Source organism: Papaver somniferum, chromosome 7 (assembly GCF_003573695.1).
Source record: "Papaver somniferum cultivar HN1 chromosome 7, ASM357369v1, whole genome shotgun sequence".
In the NCBI taxonomy this organism is placed as follows: domain Eukaryota; kingdom Viridiplantae; phylum Streptophyta; class Magnoliopsida; order Ranunculales; family Papaveraceae; genus Papaver; species Papaver somniferum.
In genome coordinates this window covers 91,732,846-91,752,549 of record NC_039364.1, presented here as the reverse complement: position 1 = coordinate 91,752,549, position 19,704 = coordinate 91,732,846, and the positions used below count along the sequence as shown (strand labels likewise).

General features: G+C 36.1%; 1 protein-coding gene and 1 long non-coding RNA gene across 3 annotated transcripts; one reads left to right on the top strand and one right to left on the bottom strand.

Annotated features, from left to right (window-relative positions):
- Positions 1-7,771: 7,771 nt before the first annotated feature.
- On the top strand, positions 7,772-14,653 carry LOC113297862 (trimethylguanosine synthase-like). Of its 2 annotated transcripts, none has more exons than XM_026546433.1 (7): positions 7,772-8,098; positions 8,175-8,433; positions 9,387-9,522; positions 10,969-11,060; positions 12,379-12,502; positions 13,405-13,487; positions 13,669-13,832. In XM_026546433.1, exons 1-7 carry the CDS (start codon positions 8,032-8,034, stop codon positions 13,694-13,696), a joined length of 789 nt encoding a protein of 262 aa, XP_026402218.1. In that variant the 5' UTR covers positions 7,772-8,031; the 3' UTR covers positions 13,697-13,832. The 2 variants fall into 2 exon arrangements, with proteins under 2 accessions (XP_026402218.1, XP_026402217.1); XM_026546432.1 differs by having other exon boundaries at positions 7,790-8,098; positions 13,665-14,653.
- A 465-nt stretch (positions 14,654-15,118) lies between these two features.
- On the bottom strand, positions 15,119-17,585 carry LOC113292826. Its single transcript, XR_003331889.1, has 3 exons — positions 17,453-17,585; positions 16,628-16,813; positions 15,119-15,415 (listed from the first exon to the last, which is right to left on the bottom strand). It is a non-coding gene; the product is annotated as an uncharacterized LOC113292826 (long non-coding RNA).
- Positions 17,586-19,704: the final 2,119 nt, after the last annotated feature.

Sequence of the window (19,704 nt, the reverse complement as noted above, 5' to 3'; positions counted from 1 at the left end):
ATGTTGTTTACAAGATTATCTCCAAAATAATTAGCAATAGACTGAAACGTTTACTGGAAAAAATCATTGCTCCTACTCAATGTGCTCATGTTCCTGGTAGGCGCATTCAAAACAACATCATAATTGCGCATGAACTTCTCCATTTCATGAAGCAGAAAAGGAAAGGTAAATTTTCTTATATTGGTCTCAAGCTAGATATGTCGAAAGCTTTCGACAGATTAGAGTGGTAATTCATGTTTGATATTCTCCTTCAACTTGGTTTTCATCCAGATCGAATTCAATTAATTCGACCATGCATTACAACGACAAACTTATCTCTGCTCATCAATGGAAGTACAACTGCTCCTTTCACACCAACAAGAGGAATTCGACAAGGTGATCCCCTAGCGCCATATATTTTTCTCATTGTTATGGAAGCTTTTTCCAGAATTCTGCATTCTCAGATTGCTCAAGGTAATTTGAAAGGAATACAAATTGCTAAAACCATCCTTGAAATCAATCACTTATTTTCTGCCGACGACTATTTACTTTTATTAGAAGCAACTCCAGCTTATCTTCGACATCTTCAAACTATTCTGCATCAATTTAGTATTCTGGTCAGGTAATCAATCTTCAGAAATCTGCAATTTTTTTCAGCAAGAATGTTTCTCCATCTCTAAGAAATAATTTCATTAATATCATGCAAATGAATTTCATGGGTTTGGGAGAGAAATATCTGGGTATTCCTTTACTGATGCACAGTTCCAAAAATCAGAATTGTCATCCTATCATAGATAATATGGAACTGAGACTTCAAGGATGGAACAACAAAATTATCAATCAAACTGGTAAAACTACTCAACTGAATTATGTTTGAGCACAATGAGTATGTACCATAAGCAAGTTCTTAAACTACCAAAATCCACTATTTCTCACATGGATCAACTCCAAAGGAACTACTGGTGGAACCACTCTCTTTCTCATACAAATCAATATTTCATTTCGTGGAGAAAAATGACCTTACCTAGAAGATATGGTGGTTTGGATTTAAAACAACTCACTCACTACAACTCAGCAATGTTAGCAAAACTTTCTTGGAACCTTATCCACTGTGAAGCTGAACTGTGGGCTAGGATATGGAAAAGAAAATACTACCCATACCATGACATCAAGCATGAACCCCTCTTCAAATGAAAATTCTAGCTGGATATGGCATAGTTTAACTCATGGTTTACAAATAATTCATAGATTTGGAAAATGGCAGGTGGGAAATGGCAGTACAATCAATATTTGGACTCACAATTGGATTCCTTGTGAGAATGAAACACTTTATAAATGGATGATCTAAACATTAATGATTATCAATGGGTTCACAAATCATTGACACTGAAACTTCTCAATGGAACATCTCTCTTCTAAGGCAGCTTTTTACTTCTCAACAGGTGGACTCTATATTAACAATTCCATTTTTTTGCAAAATTGAGATACTTTGATTTGGCCTCTTACTTCAACATGAATTTTACAACAAAATCAACATATCATCACATGTGCAATATCCGTTCTCAGACAACACAGTCTTTTTCATATAGCAAGAGGCCAAATCAAAGTATCCAACATATAGCTGGAATTTTTAATCTGAAGCTGATTCATAATGCAATTCCTGTCAGAGCTAATATCCAACATATACCTGGAATTCCAAACAATACTTGTATTTTGTGTAATACCAACCACTTAGAAGACATTGATCATCTCTTCCTCGAATGCCCATTTAAATATCTAGCAGATCAGAGAAAGGAATCGGGTGATAATTGAGTCATCCCAAATCTCACTAATTCCCATTTTTTCCGACTATGTTCTCCTAAATTCTATCCCTGAAATTCAGTTATATCTGATCAACAACATCAGATCTTGAGCTTAACCCATAATACCCACAGAAAAACCAATTTTAATAACAATTTATATGATCTGGAACCCCTTTCTCTTCCAAAACCGTAGATTCAATCTTCAAAATCAAATCCAAAAGATGATTTCCATGGCAACAAATTTCAGACAAGAGTAAAACCTAGGACTTCTGGGGGCGGAAAGATAATTAAAGGTTGGGGTTGTGGATTTAAGGAACTGATGAAAGACACAATATTTGTAAGGTATTTTGGAATCTTATTCCATTTTAGCTTTGATTAGATTTGTTTTTCTTGATAGGGGTTATTTTCTTTGTTTTGATGTCTAGAAAAGGGTCCATGTATTAGTTTTATCATGTTCCAATTCTTCTTAGTAAATTTAATTCCTAATTTTGCCATCTTCTTTTTTGATTTGCCTCTTCTAAGATTTCCGGTTTTGGGTTATTAATTCCATTTTGTTTGATAGTTTCTTGTTGCTGCTATCTCCTTTAAGAGCTTCTCCAATGGTGGTTGTGTATGTTTCCTAGGTGGCAACACAAACAAGACATCCTTATTCCAATTTTTCCATAACTCTACGGAGGAAAAATAGTTCTTCTCCAATGGTGTTGATTGTGAATTTTTGTGGATTAAATATAAATTTTATCTTTAGTAATTTTTAGATTTATTAGAGCTAAAAATGGTTATTTAATATATTTCAATTAATTTAGGTAAGCAAAAGCTTACTAGGATAACTTGACATTGTCAAGGTGAATGTCTAAAACTTGACATTCACCTTGACAATGTCTAAAAAAAATGAAGTCATGTCATCTTCACATTTGTTTAAGAAGTTGGGGTTGGAGAAGAATTTTAGGAAAAAATGAATGTCTATCCTATGTGGATTTAGACATTTATCTTCACATACATCCCATTGGAGAAGCTCTAAGTCGGATTCGCAATATACTGCTTAGGTTTGTTATTATAATTTTGTTATTGGAATCTTGTGTTAAGAATACTTGATTATATGAGTTATATTCCTTGGTTTGATGTATGATGATCTAATTTGGAGTCTCCTCAGTGGATTTTTTTTGTCTTGAAAGAAAATGTAAAAACTTTGTGATGTGATTTCTTTGAATTTGGGGTTCAATTTAAAAGGTATTTTAAAGTGGAGACTCTTAAAATGAGTTCTTAAGCTTTCTTTGAATTTGAAGGAAAATGAAACGCTTCCTATTGTGTCGGATGTTCCTGTCTTATTGTATATGATGTTCCTGGTAGTCTGTTGGCCAATTCCTAATGTTTATTTTGCTTGGGTAGTAGTAGCCTCAGTTGTGATGATGTTGAATACTACTGTTACTACTGTTTCTAATTTTGTAAGAGATTTTATTATGTAGTAGTTGCCTCAGTTTTGAATGATGTCGTATACTACTATTTTCAGTTGTTGTAATTGATATTGTGCTTCTTTGTATCTCTGCTCGAAAAAGGAGTTTGTTTTGCTTGTGTAAGTAGTTTCTTCAGTTGGGAATGATGTAGCATTCTACTGTTTTGTTTATTTTAATGGATCTTTTGTTCCTATGTGTCTCTGTTCGGAAAAGGAATATGCTTATTGGGTAGTTTTTTATTATAAGATTGTAGCCTTGTTTTGATAATCCTCACTTGCATTATGTTCTTCTTAGATCCTTGATCCTTAATATAGTTTTCTGTTTAATAGTAGTGAGTTCTTCACCTTTGCGTCTTTCTTATTTCCTGTTATTTCTCCATGAATGTTTCTTTAATTTAGATAGTTTTGAATTTCATCTTGAGAAGTGTGCGTTCTTTGCCTGTTCTGATTATGTATTGTGTTTATGTTGTATTGTCCTAATTCTGTTAATTTATGTTCTATATGTTGTGAGTTCTAGTGATAGTATAGGGCTTGTTTTTAGTCGTCGTAATAGTTGGGTCCTTTTCTTTTTTTTTTCATTTGATATGCTTTTTGAGTTGTTTTTTCCTACTGAATATCTGTGTCCAAATGAAGATTTCATCCTCAGTTCCAACCCTAAGCTCCTCTGATAAATCTAAGCCCCCGGGTAAGTCCACTTAATCTAATGTTTTTTAACCTCTTTTCCAAGCTGTTATTTTGCTTTATCACTCACCTATATCTCCCTTACTATTTTAGTTTGTAATTTTGTTTGCAATCCGTGCATAATAGATTTTTCAATTGTGTAATAGGTCTATCGAATCTGTAATAGTCGGAATTAATTAACGTTTCTCCATCTTCTGTCCTGTAATCTTCCTGTAAGTGCTGCATTATACAGCACACCTTTTCAGGTATAGTTGTATTATAATTCTGTAAGTGGTGTTCTATAAGTATAAAGCACATCATTTAGGCTATAGTCAGTGGGTGTAAATCGACTCCTCTCTGCCTTCTGTTCTAGTGTTAGTTTTCGATCTGTAGCAATCTGTAATTCTGTGTTGGTTCTGCTTTTACCAACTTCTTTTTAAACACCTAGTCACCTAAACACATCTTGGGATTCTCATATCAATTGTACTACATGATATTTGCTTCACAATATCAAACCAAGTTCGCAGTCAGAGATCGCTACTTCTACTCAAGTTTAAGCAATATCACAAAACACTACACCACATCCATTACTACAAACCCAAATCACCCCACTCAAACTAAATTCATCACAATTCAAAAGATAGCCCATTTCAACTACACCACCTATTTCCAATATCATCTCCTTCATAAAGCCTGTACAAAACCGCTATAACGGGTCGGATCAACTTTCTATCCCCGGTCTCGAATATTCAATCACACCAGACCTGATTCCATAACAGAAAGCAAGAAAGAAAAAATGAATATTTTATCATGGAACTGTCAAGGAATAAATAACCTAACCAAATTCAACATATCAAAGGATTAATCTCATTACACAAACCTGATATCCAATTTCTTTCTGAAACTCTAGCAAATGAACGACATATATCGGGACTTGCTCAAACCCTTCAATACCCAAACCTATCCACAGTACCCAAAGTCGGAAGACGAAGAGGTATCTGCCTTATGTGGAGAAATGACATTGACATTCGGGTTTTGTTCAAATCCCAAAGTTACATCCATGTTCTCGTCACTCCCCCTAATCTAGGGACACCATGGCTTTGCACAAGACTTTACGACCCTACACGTCCAAACACTAGAATCAATTTGTGGCAAGATTTTCCATCCATCTTCCCCGACATCAACAATTCAACCTCATGAGTGCTAATAGGTGACTTTAATGAGGTAATGAATCAATCAGAATAAAAGGCAGAAGACATGTCACATGTAGTCAAACTTAACCATTCCGCACCATGATAGATCAAATGGGTCCCATCGACCTTGGATTCTGTGGAGATCCGTTCACTTGGACAAACAATCATCAAGGTCAAGACAACATTTTGGAAAGACTAGATAGAGCAATTGCAACCCCACAGTGGCGTACATCCAATCCTCATGTAACGGTCACTCATCTTCCTAGGATTGCTTTTGATCACGCTCTCATCTTGTTGCAAACCAAAACAATAGACTGGCAAGGACAAAAAAACTACAAGCTCGAATATATATGGCTAAACCACCCACAACTCAGGCAAATAGTCGAATCAACATGGATTCAGCAGCATGATTCGGAGCTAGCTTTAAACCTCCGGCTAAAGTTAATCACAACTAGGAAAATACTTATGGACCAGAATAAAGAGACATTTCGTCACCTACCAAACTTAATAAAAAATTAAACGAATCAAATTCAATGGTCTCAACATCAGCGCGCTATTCGAAATGGGAGAGATCTGGAGTACTGGTTAACAAAAAAGAAAGAACTTCGAAATCAACACTTAAGCCTGCTCCAATGTCATGCAACATATTGGAGACAAAGATCCTAAATACAATGACTCACGTCATGAGACAATAATACAATGTTCTTCCACACAAAGGAAACTGTCCACCGCAGTCGCAATAATATTCAGCAACTTCAAGATCCACAAAATAACTGGGTCAGCGATAAATCTTAGGTAATCCAGATCATCCTCGACCACTTCTCTAACCAATATACAACCCCTGCAACAACAATAGATGAGGACCTGTTTGCGGAAATCACGTCAAGATTGACACCAAACTGATGTGACAAGATTTCAGCGGAAGTAACCACATCAGAAATCAAACAAGCTCTATTTTCCATAAATTATGAAAGTGCTCCTGGCCCCGACGGCTATACTAATAAGTTTTCTAAGGTTTTTTTGGGAAACTACTCAAACTCAGCTGGTGCCATGGTATGCATTTTTTTTTTGGATCTCTAAACATTCACCTTATCATGAACCACACAAACATTACTCTAATTCCAAAAGTAGACACACCAACAAAACCATCCCACTTCAGACCCTATCAGCCTCTGCAATGTCACATACAAAGTAATATAAAAAATCCTACTCAACCGTATACATCCACTCCTACCATTTTTAATAAGTCCTTATCAAAGTGCCTTCGTGCCACAAAGATCGATACATGATAACATAGCAATTGCGGGAGAGCTATTCCACCACATAAAAACCTCCGCAATCACCAAAGATCCAAAAATAGCTATGAAATTAGATACTGAGAAAGCATATGATAGCCTAGATTGGGGATTCATTAAAAGAGCCTTTTCTAAACTAAGATTTTCAACCATTTTTGTGGATTATATCATGTTATGTATTTCTTCAGTCACCTACTCAGTCAACATCAATGGAACACCTCATGATTTCATCACCCAAACGAGAGGCATCAGACAAGGAGATCCCATATCATCCTATATATTCATTATTTGTGCAGAAATCTTATCAACAAATCTGGGCAACCTAGAGGGAAAAAAACTGGCAGGAGGGCTCCGCATTTCGCAAAAAGCTCCACCGATCTTATATTTGATGTATGCCGATGATCTTCTCATCTCCTATAAAGCAACTCAAGATAGTAACCACCAGCTACAAAAAATTCTTCATTCCTACAACACCTCTGCAGGGCAACTTATCAATACCGCGAAATCCACTATCATACACCAGCCGAAGCTACAACCACATAACATAGAATCTCTACAACAATTCTTCAACATGACAACCACATCAACACCACTTATATATTTGGGAGTACAATTAAAACATGGGAGAACTTCTCGCCATATTTTCGATCCATCACTTTAAAGGTTGGATGACAAAATGTCTTACGCCTGTAGGAAGGTTAGTACTTATTAAAACCTCTTTAACACCCACTTCCAAGCATCTTATGCAAACACAACTATTTCCCACACACGTCCACAAACATATTGATAGAATAGCCATTAATTTCTTATGGGGACATGATTCATCTGTTAGGAAACTCCATCCATTAGGATGGATCAAGCTAAACAAACCAATTGCAGAAGGAGAACTAGGCATTAGGAAAAGTAGCCATCACAATAAAGCCTTGATCATGAAAAGAATTTGGAACATTCACGACAAGCCTCATTTCATCTGCACCAAACTATATAATGAGAAATATCTCAATCATCAACCTATATTTCAAGGTACCATCCAAGTACCTAGTACTGCCAGTCCACAATGCAAGCAAATGACAACTCTCGTTCCTTACTTCAAACAACTAATTTTTCACCGCGTAGGAAACGGTTTAGGAATCCCCCTATAGCGCTGCAGTCGGCAAGATTGTGAAGGGGGGGAATCCCCTTATAGCGCTGCAGTCGGCAAGATTGTGAAGGGAGGAGTCCCGACCCTGTAGCTTCTGCAACCTGGATAGGGTGTGAGTATATCCGCGTTAATGGTCGAGAATTCGTAATCCTATTAGAACGGTGCCCCAAAAACAAAAACAAACGCGGTGCGGGTAGCGTCAAGTATTTGCCTACCGTTGTGCGGATTGTGCGAGGCTCTGACAGGTCGGCGTGAAAATTATGTTATAGAGATAATCTCTAGCCTACCCGGTACTTGCTACTGGAAAAAAGTTTTTGGTTTTGGTTTGGTCAATCTAGAATTATCATGGACTATTTAGGGTTATCTCAGGTCGAAACGCTTCAGTTCTCACCTTAACCGTGCAAATCGCAGCAAATACTTGAGGGATATCGTAATCCGTCCAAGTTCGTCTCTTAGACTCTTCACTTCCCGCTCAATTTGAGAGAAGGTAAAGTCGGAGAGAGATTCCGAAATGGGAAAAGCAGGGCGAATCAGTCGTGGAAGAAAAATGAGAAGGCGTATCAAAATCAAACAGCTAGGTATAAATCAAAACCTAACTCTCAATTTCCATTTCTCATTTTACTAAGATTAATCAAGAAATTATTAAATTTTCAGTGAAGTCGACGGCTACGATCGGATTAGATAGCATGATCATAAGTCCAGTTGTAAAGAAGTATTGGTTTCAAAGATATAATTTGTTTTCGTTGTATGATGAGGGTATTCAAATGGATGAAGAAGGATGGTATTCAGTAACTCCTGAAGAGATTGCTATTAAACATGCTGAAAAAGCTGCTGCTACTGCTGCTGGTGGTGGTGGTGTCATTATTGATTGTTTCTCTGGTGTTGGTGGTAATTCCATTCAATTTGCAAAAAAGTAAGTTCCTTAAACCCTAATTCATAAACCTAATTATTGACACGTGTGGTGATATTGATAGACTTAACTGAGTTTCAGTGAGCACTATCTTTTCACCAAGTGGAAACTCATTTTACTAAGATTCGGCATAACGGCTGTTGTTTAAGCTTCTTCCATAGGTATTTAGCTAAAGGTATCTGTACACATGTTTATATTTTTACAGTAGCAGAGAAACTTAATGTGATACTGTTTTCGGTTTTCAATTTTTTGATCGAGATAGATAAGTAGAGCGAGTGCTGTTTACCATTTAATTGAGTTGTCCTGTGTCGCACCTTTGTCTTCGGTGGAATCAAAGTTTTGTTGAGCTTTCATTGTCATGCTGTCTCCTTACGCTGTTAGTATAATAGCATTGACATTCAGGAAACAAGTAACCTTGAATTGATGTTCCTACAAGTTCGCTAAAAGAAATGGAGAGAAAATATTAGCTAATTAGTTATCCACCAATTGATGTTCCTACAAGTTCTTATTCTTAGTCCCGATGAAAGATAATAAAAACAAATCAAAACAATTATGTGTTGGATAAATGCTGAAAGTATTCGCTTTTTGCAATCATCATTCCGAATCATTGAAAGTCAACCCTTTTTATTTTACAACAACAATTCACCCTTTCATCCTATTATCTCTAAAGTCGTGTTTTTAAAGTTATATATTTATATCACCAATTCGTCATTCTCAGTCAGCCCTTGTCTTTTGCCCGTCCCTCTGCTTTTTTATACTCTTAAAATATATAAATTTCTTTGTATTAGTTCAAGTTTATCTTGAGTAGTTTACATTTGCTTTGTTCAAATAGCTTCCTTTTTTTTTATTTTTTTTATGCGATACATCCTTAATTGAACTTAGTTCGTCTTGAAATACAGTAGTAAGCACAGCAATGGAGAGCAGAGTTTATTTACTTTTTATATTTGCTCCTTTAGGTGTTCCAACGTTATTGCCATTGATATTGATCCTCAAAAAGTTGCATTAGCTAATAGTAATGCAAAGATATATGGAGTTGAGGAATATATTGATTTTGTTGTTGGAGATTTTTTTCAACTTGCTTCATCCCTTAAGGTATGTATTGATTATATGCTTTTACTTCGTTGACAAATGATTAACAAGGTCGACCAAAAGATTGGACAAGCTCTATTTTCTTTCCTATATTACACCCTTTTCACAGATATTGAGGTGCATTTGGAGCAATCCAATTTTGGGGTGGTTACCTATTCGCTATTCCTTGATTATCCTTCCTCTTGTCCATAGTTCATCTGTTAAGTGCTCTCCCGTTCTAAATAAAGTGATTGGATGTTGGTGCTCTGATTGGATAATGTCGATTAGTTGATTTTGGAGGCCATATCATAAATCTTGTTTGTCTGTCTGCGGGAAAAGTTCGAAAATGTGAAGCAATGAATAGCCAGAAGCCCAGAACGATGTAAGTTTAGAACTTGGTATAGATATGAAAATGGTTTTATATACAGAAGATGTTGATAGAGATTGAATCAACGGGGAGCAACTTTTGTATAACTGAAACATATAGTTTTGTGACAACTGATAAGCTTTTAAGAAGACGTCTTTGGAATTTTTAGTTTTATCACGTAGGTCTATAATACTTTCCACTTTCTGTTCAATGTTTAGAATCAACGGGGAGCAACTTTTGTATAACTGAAACATATAGTTTTGTGACAACTGATAAGCTTTTAAGAAGACGTCTTTGGAATTTTTAGTTTTATCACGTAGGTCTATAATACTTTCCACTTTTCTGTTCAATGTTTAGATTCATGAACCTTTTAGGTTATTTTTGTTTTCCATTTGCTAGTTTTAGTATCATAGGGCTCATTATTTGGACATAGGTAAGTTGAACTGTAAAAGTGGTTGTGACTTGTGATTTACACTCCATTTGATTACTTGGATATAAAATTGACAATAGTGCTAGATGTAATATTCAACTTCATGTTTATTGTAAATAAAAACCCAATCTTGTGAACATGGTTACATCCATCAGCATTCACGGGCAAGTAAGCATATGTTTTTCTCAAGCTGAGACCTTGGAACTCTACAATCAGAGGTTCCAATTGGAAGGCTGTTGGCAAGGAAGACTCTTCTTGGAAGAGACATTACGAAGTCATTTACTCACCCCTTGGCTATTTCCTTCTTGCAGAGATGCAATAACTTCTCTCATTGTAAAGCAGGCATTCTCCCATTGAAAACTCACATTCATATCTGCCCTTTCAAGTCTTGGACAAACTTATGCTTAAGAATAGGAATGGAAAGTAACCAAGAAGACGCAACTACCTGTAGCACAATCTTATCATTTCTTCTTTGTTATATAGGTCAGATTATAGTTCAGTGTAACCATGTTTATCCCTTGTAACCGACATTTGTTCCATTATAACCCTGCAATTAAGGATATTTAGTCGCCCTCTATTTTGCCAGGTTACAAATTTGTTTTCTTATACTTCGTGTTACTTTCTAGTTTACTCTCTTTTATATGTGACTGTGTTGCTTATGTTCCTTGATTAGGGAGATGTGGTGTTCCTTTCCCCACCATGGGGTGGTCCAACTTATACTACTGTTGAGAAATTTACCCTTGATCTACTGCAGCCAAAAGATGGGTATGTGTTCTTTAAATCTAATTCTTTTCATTTACTAATTTTGTTACCAGAACCCATCTTGTCTTCTGCATCAGTTGAAAATGATTTGTTGTGAAATTGGTGCATTCACTCATGTTGTATTCAAATAATTGTGGCTGAGGATAATGTTCAGGATTGTTATTTGAAAAGCTTTTAACATGTCAAAAAATGATCATAACATGGTGAGGTAATTCTCTGGTTGTTGTTTTTACTTCCACTCTATGTATTTCTAGAGTATCAATGTCTGTGGTTATCTCCAAAAAGTTCTAATTTGGGACCAGGTTATGTAAATTAATTAGCAAGTCGAACTCGAAATGAAGATTCTGGAAATAATGTAACTGTTATGCTTACTCCCTATTTATCTGTTTGTTCATATAAATTCTTTTATGCGTTGTAACCCTCATTTTATTAGAAAAGCTATTGGTGACTTCAAAGATTTTTTTTTTTCTAAAAGCAAAAGTTGCTTATACTGGGGTCAAAATAGCCAACATACTGGCCGATGCTTCAGTTGAATATTTTGATTTTGATTTTCTCTTTTTCTTTTCTTTTCTTTTCTTTTATGTTATTTATTTATGTTTACAATATGTATATACATCATGTATTATTCCAGTACTTCCTTAGAAATTTGCATTAGATGGATGAAATTAAGTATTGTATATTTCATCAAATAGCTTTTTAAGAACAAGTGTTTTTAAATGGTGACACTTTTTTCCCCCCAGCCAATTTTTGTACCGCTTTGATTTCGTAATTCTGGCGAAACGACCAAATATTTCTTTGTGTTTTAAAACTTATTGTGCTTTGTAATTTTGCTATTTATTAATACATTTTGGACTCACCAAAAAAAAAAAACTTTTTCTGTTTGTTTGTTGATAAATTATGACTACGTGTGTTTTCTTTATTATTCTAATGTGAAGGCCAAGGACTCGATACGAATTCATTCATAGAATATAAGTGTAAGATTGATACGAGGAACTCAGTTATCCTCTTCATAAAGCACCAACCTGTAGGAAACATGAATTTTTTTTGGTAGTTTCGTGGAACAGTTCACTGCTCTTGCTAACTTAGTGTCAGAAATAGTTTCACCTGCATGCGTATTTGCCTATCTTGTATTGGGTTGAGTGAACGACAACGATTGTTAATATCCATGGTGCTAGCTGTTGAAGCTTTAGTTACTGATTTTGTAGTTATTGGTTTCCAAAAGAACATCTTGATTCGAATCTTTCTTTATGCCTGCAAAATTTCCGAAATATTGTCATCTTCTTTTCTTGTTCAAGAAAGTTATTTGCAGTTAATTGTTCAGGTACTCAATATTCCAAGCAGCTCAGAAGATAACACCTAATATCATAATGTTTCTACCTCGTAATGTGAATCTACATCAAGTGGAGGAGCTATCTTGGTTATCATCTCCACCGCTTAATCTTCAGGTATTATTTTCTCCATAGATACATTATAATTCCTTCTGGAAAGATTTGTCTGTCAACATAGAGGAAATTATTCCATTTAATTCCCATAACCACCTCAAATTTTCGGTTACCATGTGTCCTCTGCTTTTGTCACGTTGTTAATGGGGAACATTTACCCTGACAAGCTATGAGTTTTGAAAACAACTCGTCTGCCTTTATGTGGATCAACAAATATCCTGGTTGATGATTCTACACTACTAGACTTTACCCATTTTCATGTGCATTTTCTGCAACTCATTGTGTGTTTTTGTGGAGATCCGAGAGAGCAGTCCTTAATGGGGAGATGCAATCAGTGACAGACGCGTAGACATAAGATCCAGAAGCATAGTAGTATTAACAGTAACTCACCAGTTACCTCTGACATGGAGATAGTCATTACGTTACATGTTTCTTGTATTTGAGTGTAATTCTTGTATTTCTCCCTTTTGTTTTCTGGCCTGGATGTCAATATGTTTGTGAGTAGCTCAGAATTCAGATTGCTGACTAAGTTGTCTTGAGCATATAGGTGGCTTTAGTTTATTTTCTGATTCGACATTTGAATCCAATTCTATTCGAGTCAAATGCAGTTCACCTGTTTTTCTCTTGCGGAATGTCTTTTTCATGTCTGATTCAGATGTAATGTCCAACTCAAGGATCAGCAAGTCGGTAGGACAGACTCATCTGAGTCATCTAACTTGGTGGGCATTTGTCTTAGCCTAACAAGCACATAAATACTTGTGCGTAATGATTCAGACAAGTCAGGTTTTGACTCAGACGAGCACATATAAGTCAAATTCAGAATCATAGAATTTATGAATTAAGCGAACAGTACTTCACTGTAAAGGCCAAATGACTTGGTGCGTTTAACTGATTGCTGCATGCAGATTGAAGAGAACTACGTAGAAGGGCGTTTAAAGGGTATAACTGCTTACTTTGGCGATACTGCATCCACGAGCACCGAGTTATGGTAATTCTGCTTGGCTGCACTTTTTTGTGTTAAGTTTTCAGAATTTCGAGTGTATAAGTTGTAACATTTTTAAAATACTCTTTCTGTAGTTTCTTCAGTGGCCAGAATTAATATCATCTTTTTATAGGTTGCACTAATATTCATATAATTTTTGTTCATGTCTTCTACTATGTCAAGGAAGTCAGACGAACCTGATGCAAAGCGTCTAATGGTCACTAAGGGTTCTCGACCCCCTTTGGATCATTCTGGTGATGGTTTCAAGGCTAGGACACCTAATCCCATTGATGGAGCAGAGGTTGTAAAGTCCATATCAGAAAGCGCAGGGACAAATCTTGTCAAACCTTCCTATGGAGTGACAAACACCTCCAACCACACTTTGTGTGGGAATGCCGACATTAACGCGTTTCTTGACTTTCAAGGCGCTGATTTAAGCAAGGAGCGCCGAACTGCTGTGTATAAGTCATTACGTGAAGGTGTACCAGTTTTGGGTTCATCCAGATCTTGCAGACTTGTACAAGATGATGATCGTATTGGCATGCGGCCACATTCCCTCATTGGCTGTTGTCAAGAGCGCAGAGGTTCTTGTCATTCTAACACACAATCTTCTGAAAGTAATCCGCGACATGCGTTATGCAGAGGAGGCAGGGGTAGTGACTTTATCTGAAGATACCATTGCTCATTGGAAGGACAAGGTTGAGGATGCCGAGAGCTTGAAGTTCAATGTAGGGTGGGTGCGCGAGGTTTTTGATGGCCTCAAGACAAGAAGGGAGTCTGGAAGATCCCTGGGTTCAATTATAGAGCGTCTCAGGCTAGAGGTGGATACTGCTAAAAAAGATGTTCGCGTCCTTAGTTTGAAGACGAGAAGTGCACATGCTGCGATGGTGAAGGCGTGCGTTGATGCTGGCAAAGCTCGGAATGCCCACAATGAGGGCAAAAAAATTCTGAGTCGTCTCCAAGCCGCATTGAAAGAGAATGAAGAAAAGTTTGTAAAGTCTTACAAGCACCGACCCAGAGAGGGCATGGTCCAGAACTTGAGGAATTATTTTTGTCTTTAAGAATCTGCTCTCTCTACTTTCAGCCATTGTTCCATGTAAATTCAGGGCTCATATAATCTTCTTTTGTTCGCTTAATGTTAATCTGGTTAATTACTTGAAGCAATTTACTTCCGCCGGCTCCTCCATATCCCCATTTTTCTAATCCAAACTTATCATTGTGGGGACACTTTCTTTTTAGCGAAACAAAATTGTTGCGTAATGGAAAATGCTTTTTTAGGCGCGTTAGCCAAATGCCGATAATAGCAAAAACCCAACTAGATCATGCCGATGGTAGCAAAATGCATTGCGTTTTTTTCCCTTCCAATAATTTGATGGGGCAAACTTCCATGGGGCGTTAATAGGGGTATAAGAAATCTGTTCCCAAATGTTTTGCCTCTTGATCAAAGATGAAGAGCCAGAGTCTTGAAGCTCGATCTATCACAAGATGCCAAGATGACTTCAAACCCAGAGAAAGAGGTCTCAGCAGTAGATTTGCCTGGGAAGCGTTGTGGGGATACACATGGCACTATGGCAGGGTAGGGTCCTACTGACGCTTAGCCTCGGCAGGCTCCCTTTCTCTTGTGCTAAAAAACGTAATAAATAAAAAAAAAAGCTCATTACTTAATCTACTTCTCTGTATATAAAAAAAAGCTCTAAATGATGAAGCTCCAGAAATCACATCTTGGCTTACAATATTATAATCTTAAATGTCTTAAGAATATGTAGAAACAACCATTCAAAAGTAGCTTCTTGATATCAAGAGAAGTTACAAATCCAATCGTCCGAATTGAAGTGCAGCTGCTTCATCCCACATATAAAATTTCAGAACATACTTCAAGCCTATTACGATTCCTTTGCCAAAGCACCTTCCCTTTCAATACGGCGTCTTTCTCTCTGCACCAAGTCAATATTAGCAGACTGTTAACCACGACGAGAAATCGAACAACAAATTACACATAAATAATATATAAAAGAAACAAAATGGCAACAATTGAAAAAAAAAAAAATGGCACCAAGTATGATAATTTGGTTGGCAATGGTACAAGCACCTCTTTCATAGAACCTTCAAATACTCTTGTGTTGATTTCTCGGTTTCTTTTCTAATGAGCAATTCAACGAATGGGTGCGAAGCTACAAGTAGGTTTTCATAATGTCTAATCCCGTGCTTCTAATCTATCAGTAGAAATTACTCACCTTCAGAATCTGAGGCAGCCTTTTTTTTTCCTGATTGTCAGGCTGGCAGTAATGTATAAAGTTTTTATTTCAAGAAAACAACAAACCAACTTTGTAATCCGAAAACCACATAACAAAACTCTTCCTGGATCACATAAATAGATATGCTAAATATGAGACTACTACATTACTGCCTAATTGAACTGACTCCCAATAGAAAATAAATCATTTCAGAAGATTTAACTTAAGTGGTTGAAGCTATCTAGAAGAATCAAAATTCCGACCATGTATAATTTGATGACTTGCTTTCCGAACGAGCCTAGATGCAATGGAATAGCAACATACATCACCACATCTGAAGGCTAATTATCAATAGAGTAACCAAGCACTTTAATCTATATGATCGGAACTCCTTACTGGTCCAAGACATCCTATGTTTGGATGGTAGCCCATTAATGAAGCCCTTGTTCATGTGCAAACTTCAAAAGAATTCCCTTCTTTACTTACAATAAACACGCCACACTTTCACATCTAAGCCTAAGCGTGGAGAACATTACATTACATTTCACAAGCATATATATAGTAAATGAAAATCATTATGATAGAAGTTAAAATACTCAAGCTTCAACAACCTATTTGCATAAGCTTGTTACCATTCCAGGTTAGATGCTTTATCATCGACTAACACAACAATAAGATAATGTAGTGGACACAATGAGACAAGTCGGTGAGCAGGGAATACGTCTATTGCTTCATTCCATGAATCCCATGTTACTAAGTTAGCTGGGAAAGGGTAGACTAAGCAAAATAATTTTGTTGAGAATTGGAGCAATTTGTAAACAAAATAGGCCTAGATATGTGTTATTGTGTAGCAGAAGTAAATCACAGTGTTTAACAGAAGAAATAGATATAAAACAAGAATACAAGTGTTACCCTTCTATCCCAGTAAGGTAGGAAGCAGACGAAATCATACACCGGAGAGATCGTTGACAGTAAAACTGCATTGACCCCTAGAAATACCAACATCCCTGTCATGGGCCTCGTTCTATGTGGCATTTTCTCCCCTCTTTATATCACTAGCATGTAATCAAAAGTTTCTAATCAACAAGAACAAGAACACTGCAGAAAGAAAGAAAATTAATAGGTGAAACTCAAGGGAAATCGAGAAATAAATGACTACATATTATCATCTCAACACTAACAAACCAAACGGGCAGTCAAAGAACTAAGCATATACAAGGTTTAATTTGACTAACATAACCCCTAAAAAAACAAAGCATGACATGGAAAAATTATAAAGCGCGCACAGCACATAGAGAGATGATAATGATTGGTCTTCAATTGTTTCCAGGAAGAACAATGTCTCCGCATTATCGAGTTTCAGCATCACAAAGAAACCTTTGGTTCAAACTTTTTATCAAACAGGTAAAGTGCATTTGTTCATAAACAACATAAAAACTGTTTTTATTTGAAGAATCATAAGTCCAACCTTTTCCGAGCTTCATGAATCACAGTGACATAAAAAAAACTAAACACAAAATACTAAAATAACACAAAGCAGTCTGATTCATACAGTGCCATAGTGTGCATAAGAGGGAAAAAAAATCCACTTGTTCATATTATCATATATATATATATATATATATATATATACGTAAAAAAGAGAAGAAACACGGAGATGCGGATGAAAGTACATCGTCAATATTCAAAATATGAGCATAATCAAACGATGAAAATGTATAACTGAGACCTCCTCACCTTTTCAAGCTCATTTTCTACTTCAAATTATTTGTTTCTGACCTAATTTTCAGCATAAGAAATGGAAGGGAATGGTGGGGTGGAAATAACACCAATCGATTATTTCTTTTTTACTGCACCGTCTTTATTTTGGAAAGCTTCTAACACAAAGAGTTTCCCAGTCCTGAATTGGTTTGACTTTTCTATTCCGATTGCCTTACCAATTGTACCTCCCTCCTATAAATAGGAGTGATCTCTTTCACCGATACAATATTGAATTGAGCAAGGCAAGCAAAAAAATACCATGGCTACGGCTGCTAAAACCCTAGCAAAACCTGTCAAGATCGTTGAAGTATATTCAGAGAATTGTGAAACAGAATTTCAGCGAATATGTGCAGCTTTAACGAGGTATCCGATAATTTCAATGGATACAGAGTTTCCCGGGGTCATTTTTAAGTCGAATGTTCAAACCCTAGATAATAATAAGAAGCAAACTCCGTTTGAGTATTATCAGATCATGAAGAAAAATATTGATGCTTTGAAAATGATTCAAGTAGGTTTAACACTTAGTGATGCACAGGGAAATCTTCCAGATTTCGGTATTTATACATGTATCTGGCAGTTTAATCTGTCGGATTTTGATGTTACCAAAGACTTATGTGCTGCTGATTCTATAGAGCTTCTTAAAAAACAAGGAATCAATTTTGAAAAGAACAGAAGAGAGGGCATTGATTCCAGAGTGTTTGCTAGAATGCTACTTCAATATGTTGTAGTCTGTAATCCTGCACACTTCTTTTACAAATATTCACTGAATTGGATAACTTTACATAGTGGTTATGATTTTGGTTATCTTATAAAAATTCTGATTTATCCCGATCCATTACCAACCCATCTTGAAGATTTTATGCGCCTTGTAAAACGTTTTTTCGGAACAAGAGTTTATGATATCAAGCATATGATGAAATTTTGTCAAGGGTTGTTTGGAGGGTTAGAGAATGTGAGTAAAGTACTCGGAGCTGAAAGAGAAGTGGGTAACTGTCATCAGGCCGGATCAGATAGTTTATTGACACCGAAGACTTTCGTGAAAATGTATGCCAAATACTTCACCAACCAAAACATCCATAAGACATATGGTGGAGCACTTCATGATCTGATTTTTCCAGCGGATATGCAGATTAGAAGCAATTATGGAATGGTGGTGCCGATTAGTAGAAGCTATGATGCCAATATGTACCCATATAATTGTCACCTTTACATAAATGATTTTCCAGTTTATTCAAATTTTAATAAATTAAATTTTATATTATCAATTTGTTTGGTTTCTTTCTTTTCTTAATTTGGTTTCCTGATTTTTAAATAGTTTAATTATAAAGCTAGGATGCTTCCTTTTGAAATTGAAACAGATTGTGAGAATCTATCTGCAGGCTGCTATTAACAATGGAAAAGCTCCATCTCAGGTAAAAAAAATCTGATTTACTTTTTTGTGTTTCAGAGAAATGTTTATCTTAAAATCTATTGCCACTTCAAAGGTGCATGTCAACTTGGAGTGTGGGAACCAACATTACCTTACTCCCGTGCAACCGATCTGCTGGTAATATGAAACACAGTTAATATCTTGAAGTAAATTCAGAGTTGATGTTTGGCTTGGCATCTAAGACTTAACATCCCAATTTTGCAAAAATATGGTTCTGCTCTGACGATGCTTAGTCAAACAAGAACCCTTGCTCTAACAATTAGTTATTTCAAACTTCTTCATCTGGCCGTCTATTTTTGCATGCTCTGGTGAACTGATGTTAGTGAACAAGCATATAGAAAAAACATTCAGACACAAAACCACACTACCTGTCCACTTCCACCACCAGTGATGGTTAACAAAAAGAATGTCTTGATAGGTGTAATCATATAAATATAAGACTATTGATTCTTAGAATTCATTGAAAATGCCTTGCAACAACCAGCTCCATTAATGAAACTTTGGTAGTCCTCTATATCGTGATTCAGCCGTCTCTATTGATTCAGTGACGCGTAGTAATTAATGTGTTACCCTTATTTTATAAAGCTTTGAAGGTCCCAAACAGTCAGTTTGGAAAGAAATCCTTAGTAATGAATATGATTCATTGATTTGCATGCATTGCATTTAATTCTTATTTCTAAATAGTTTAGTATTCGTTAGATATCCACCATTAGAGCATCTCCAATGCTAGGGGTGAAGGTCTTAAAAAGACAAGACACCTAGGATTTAGCACTTTTCTAACCAAGAATTTATCTCCAAT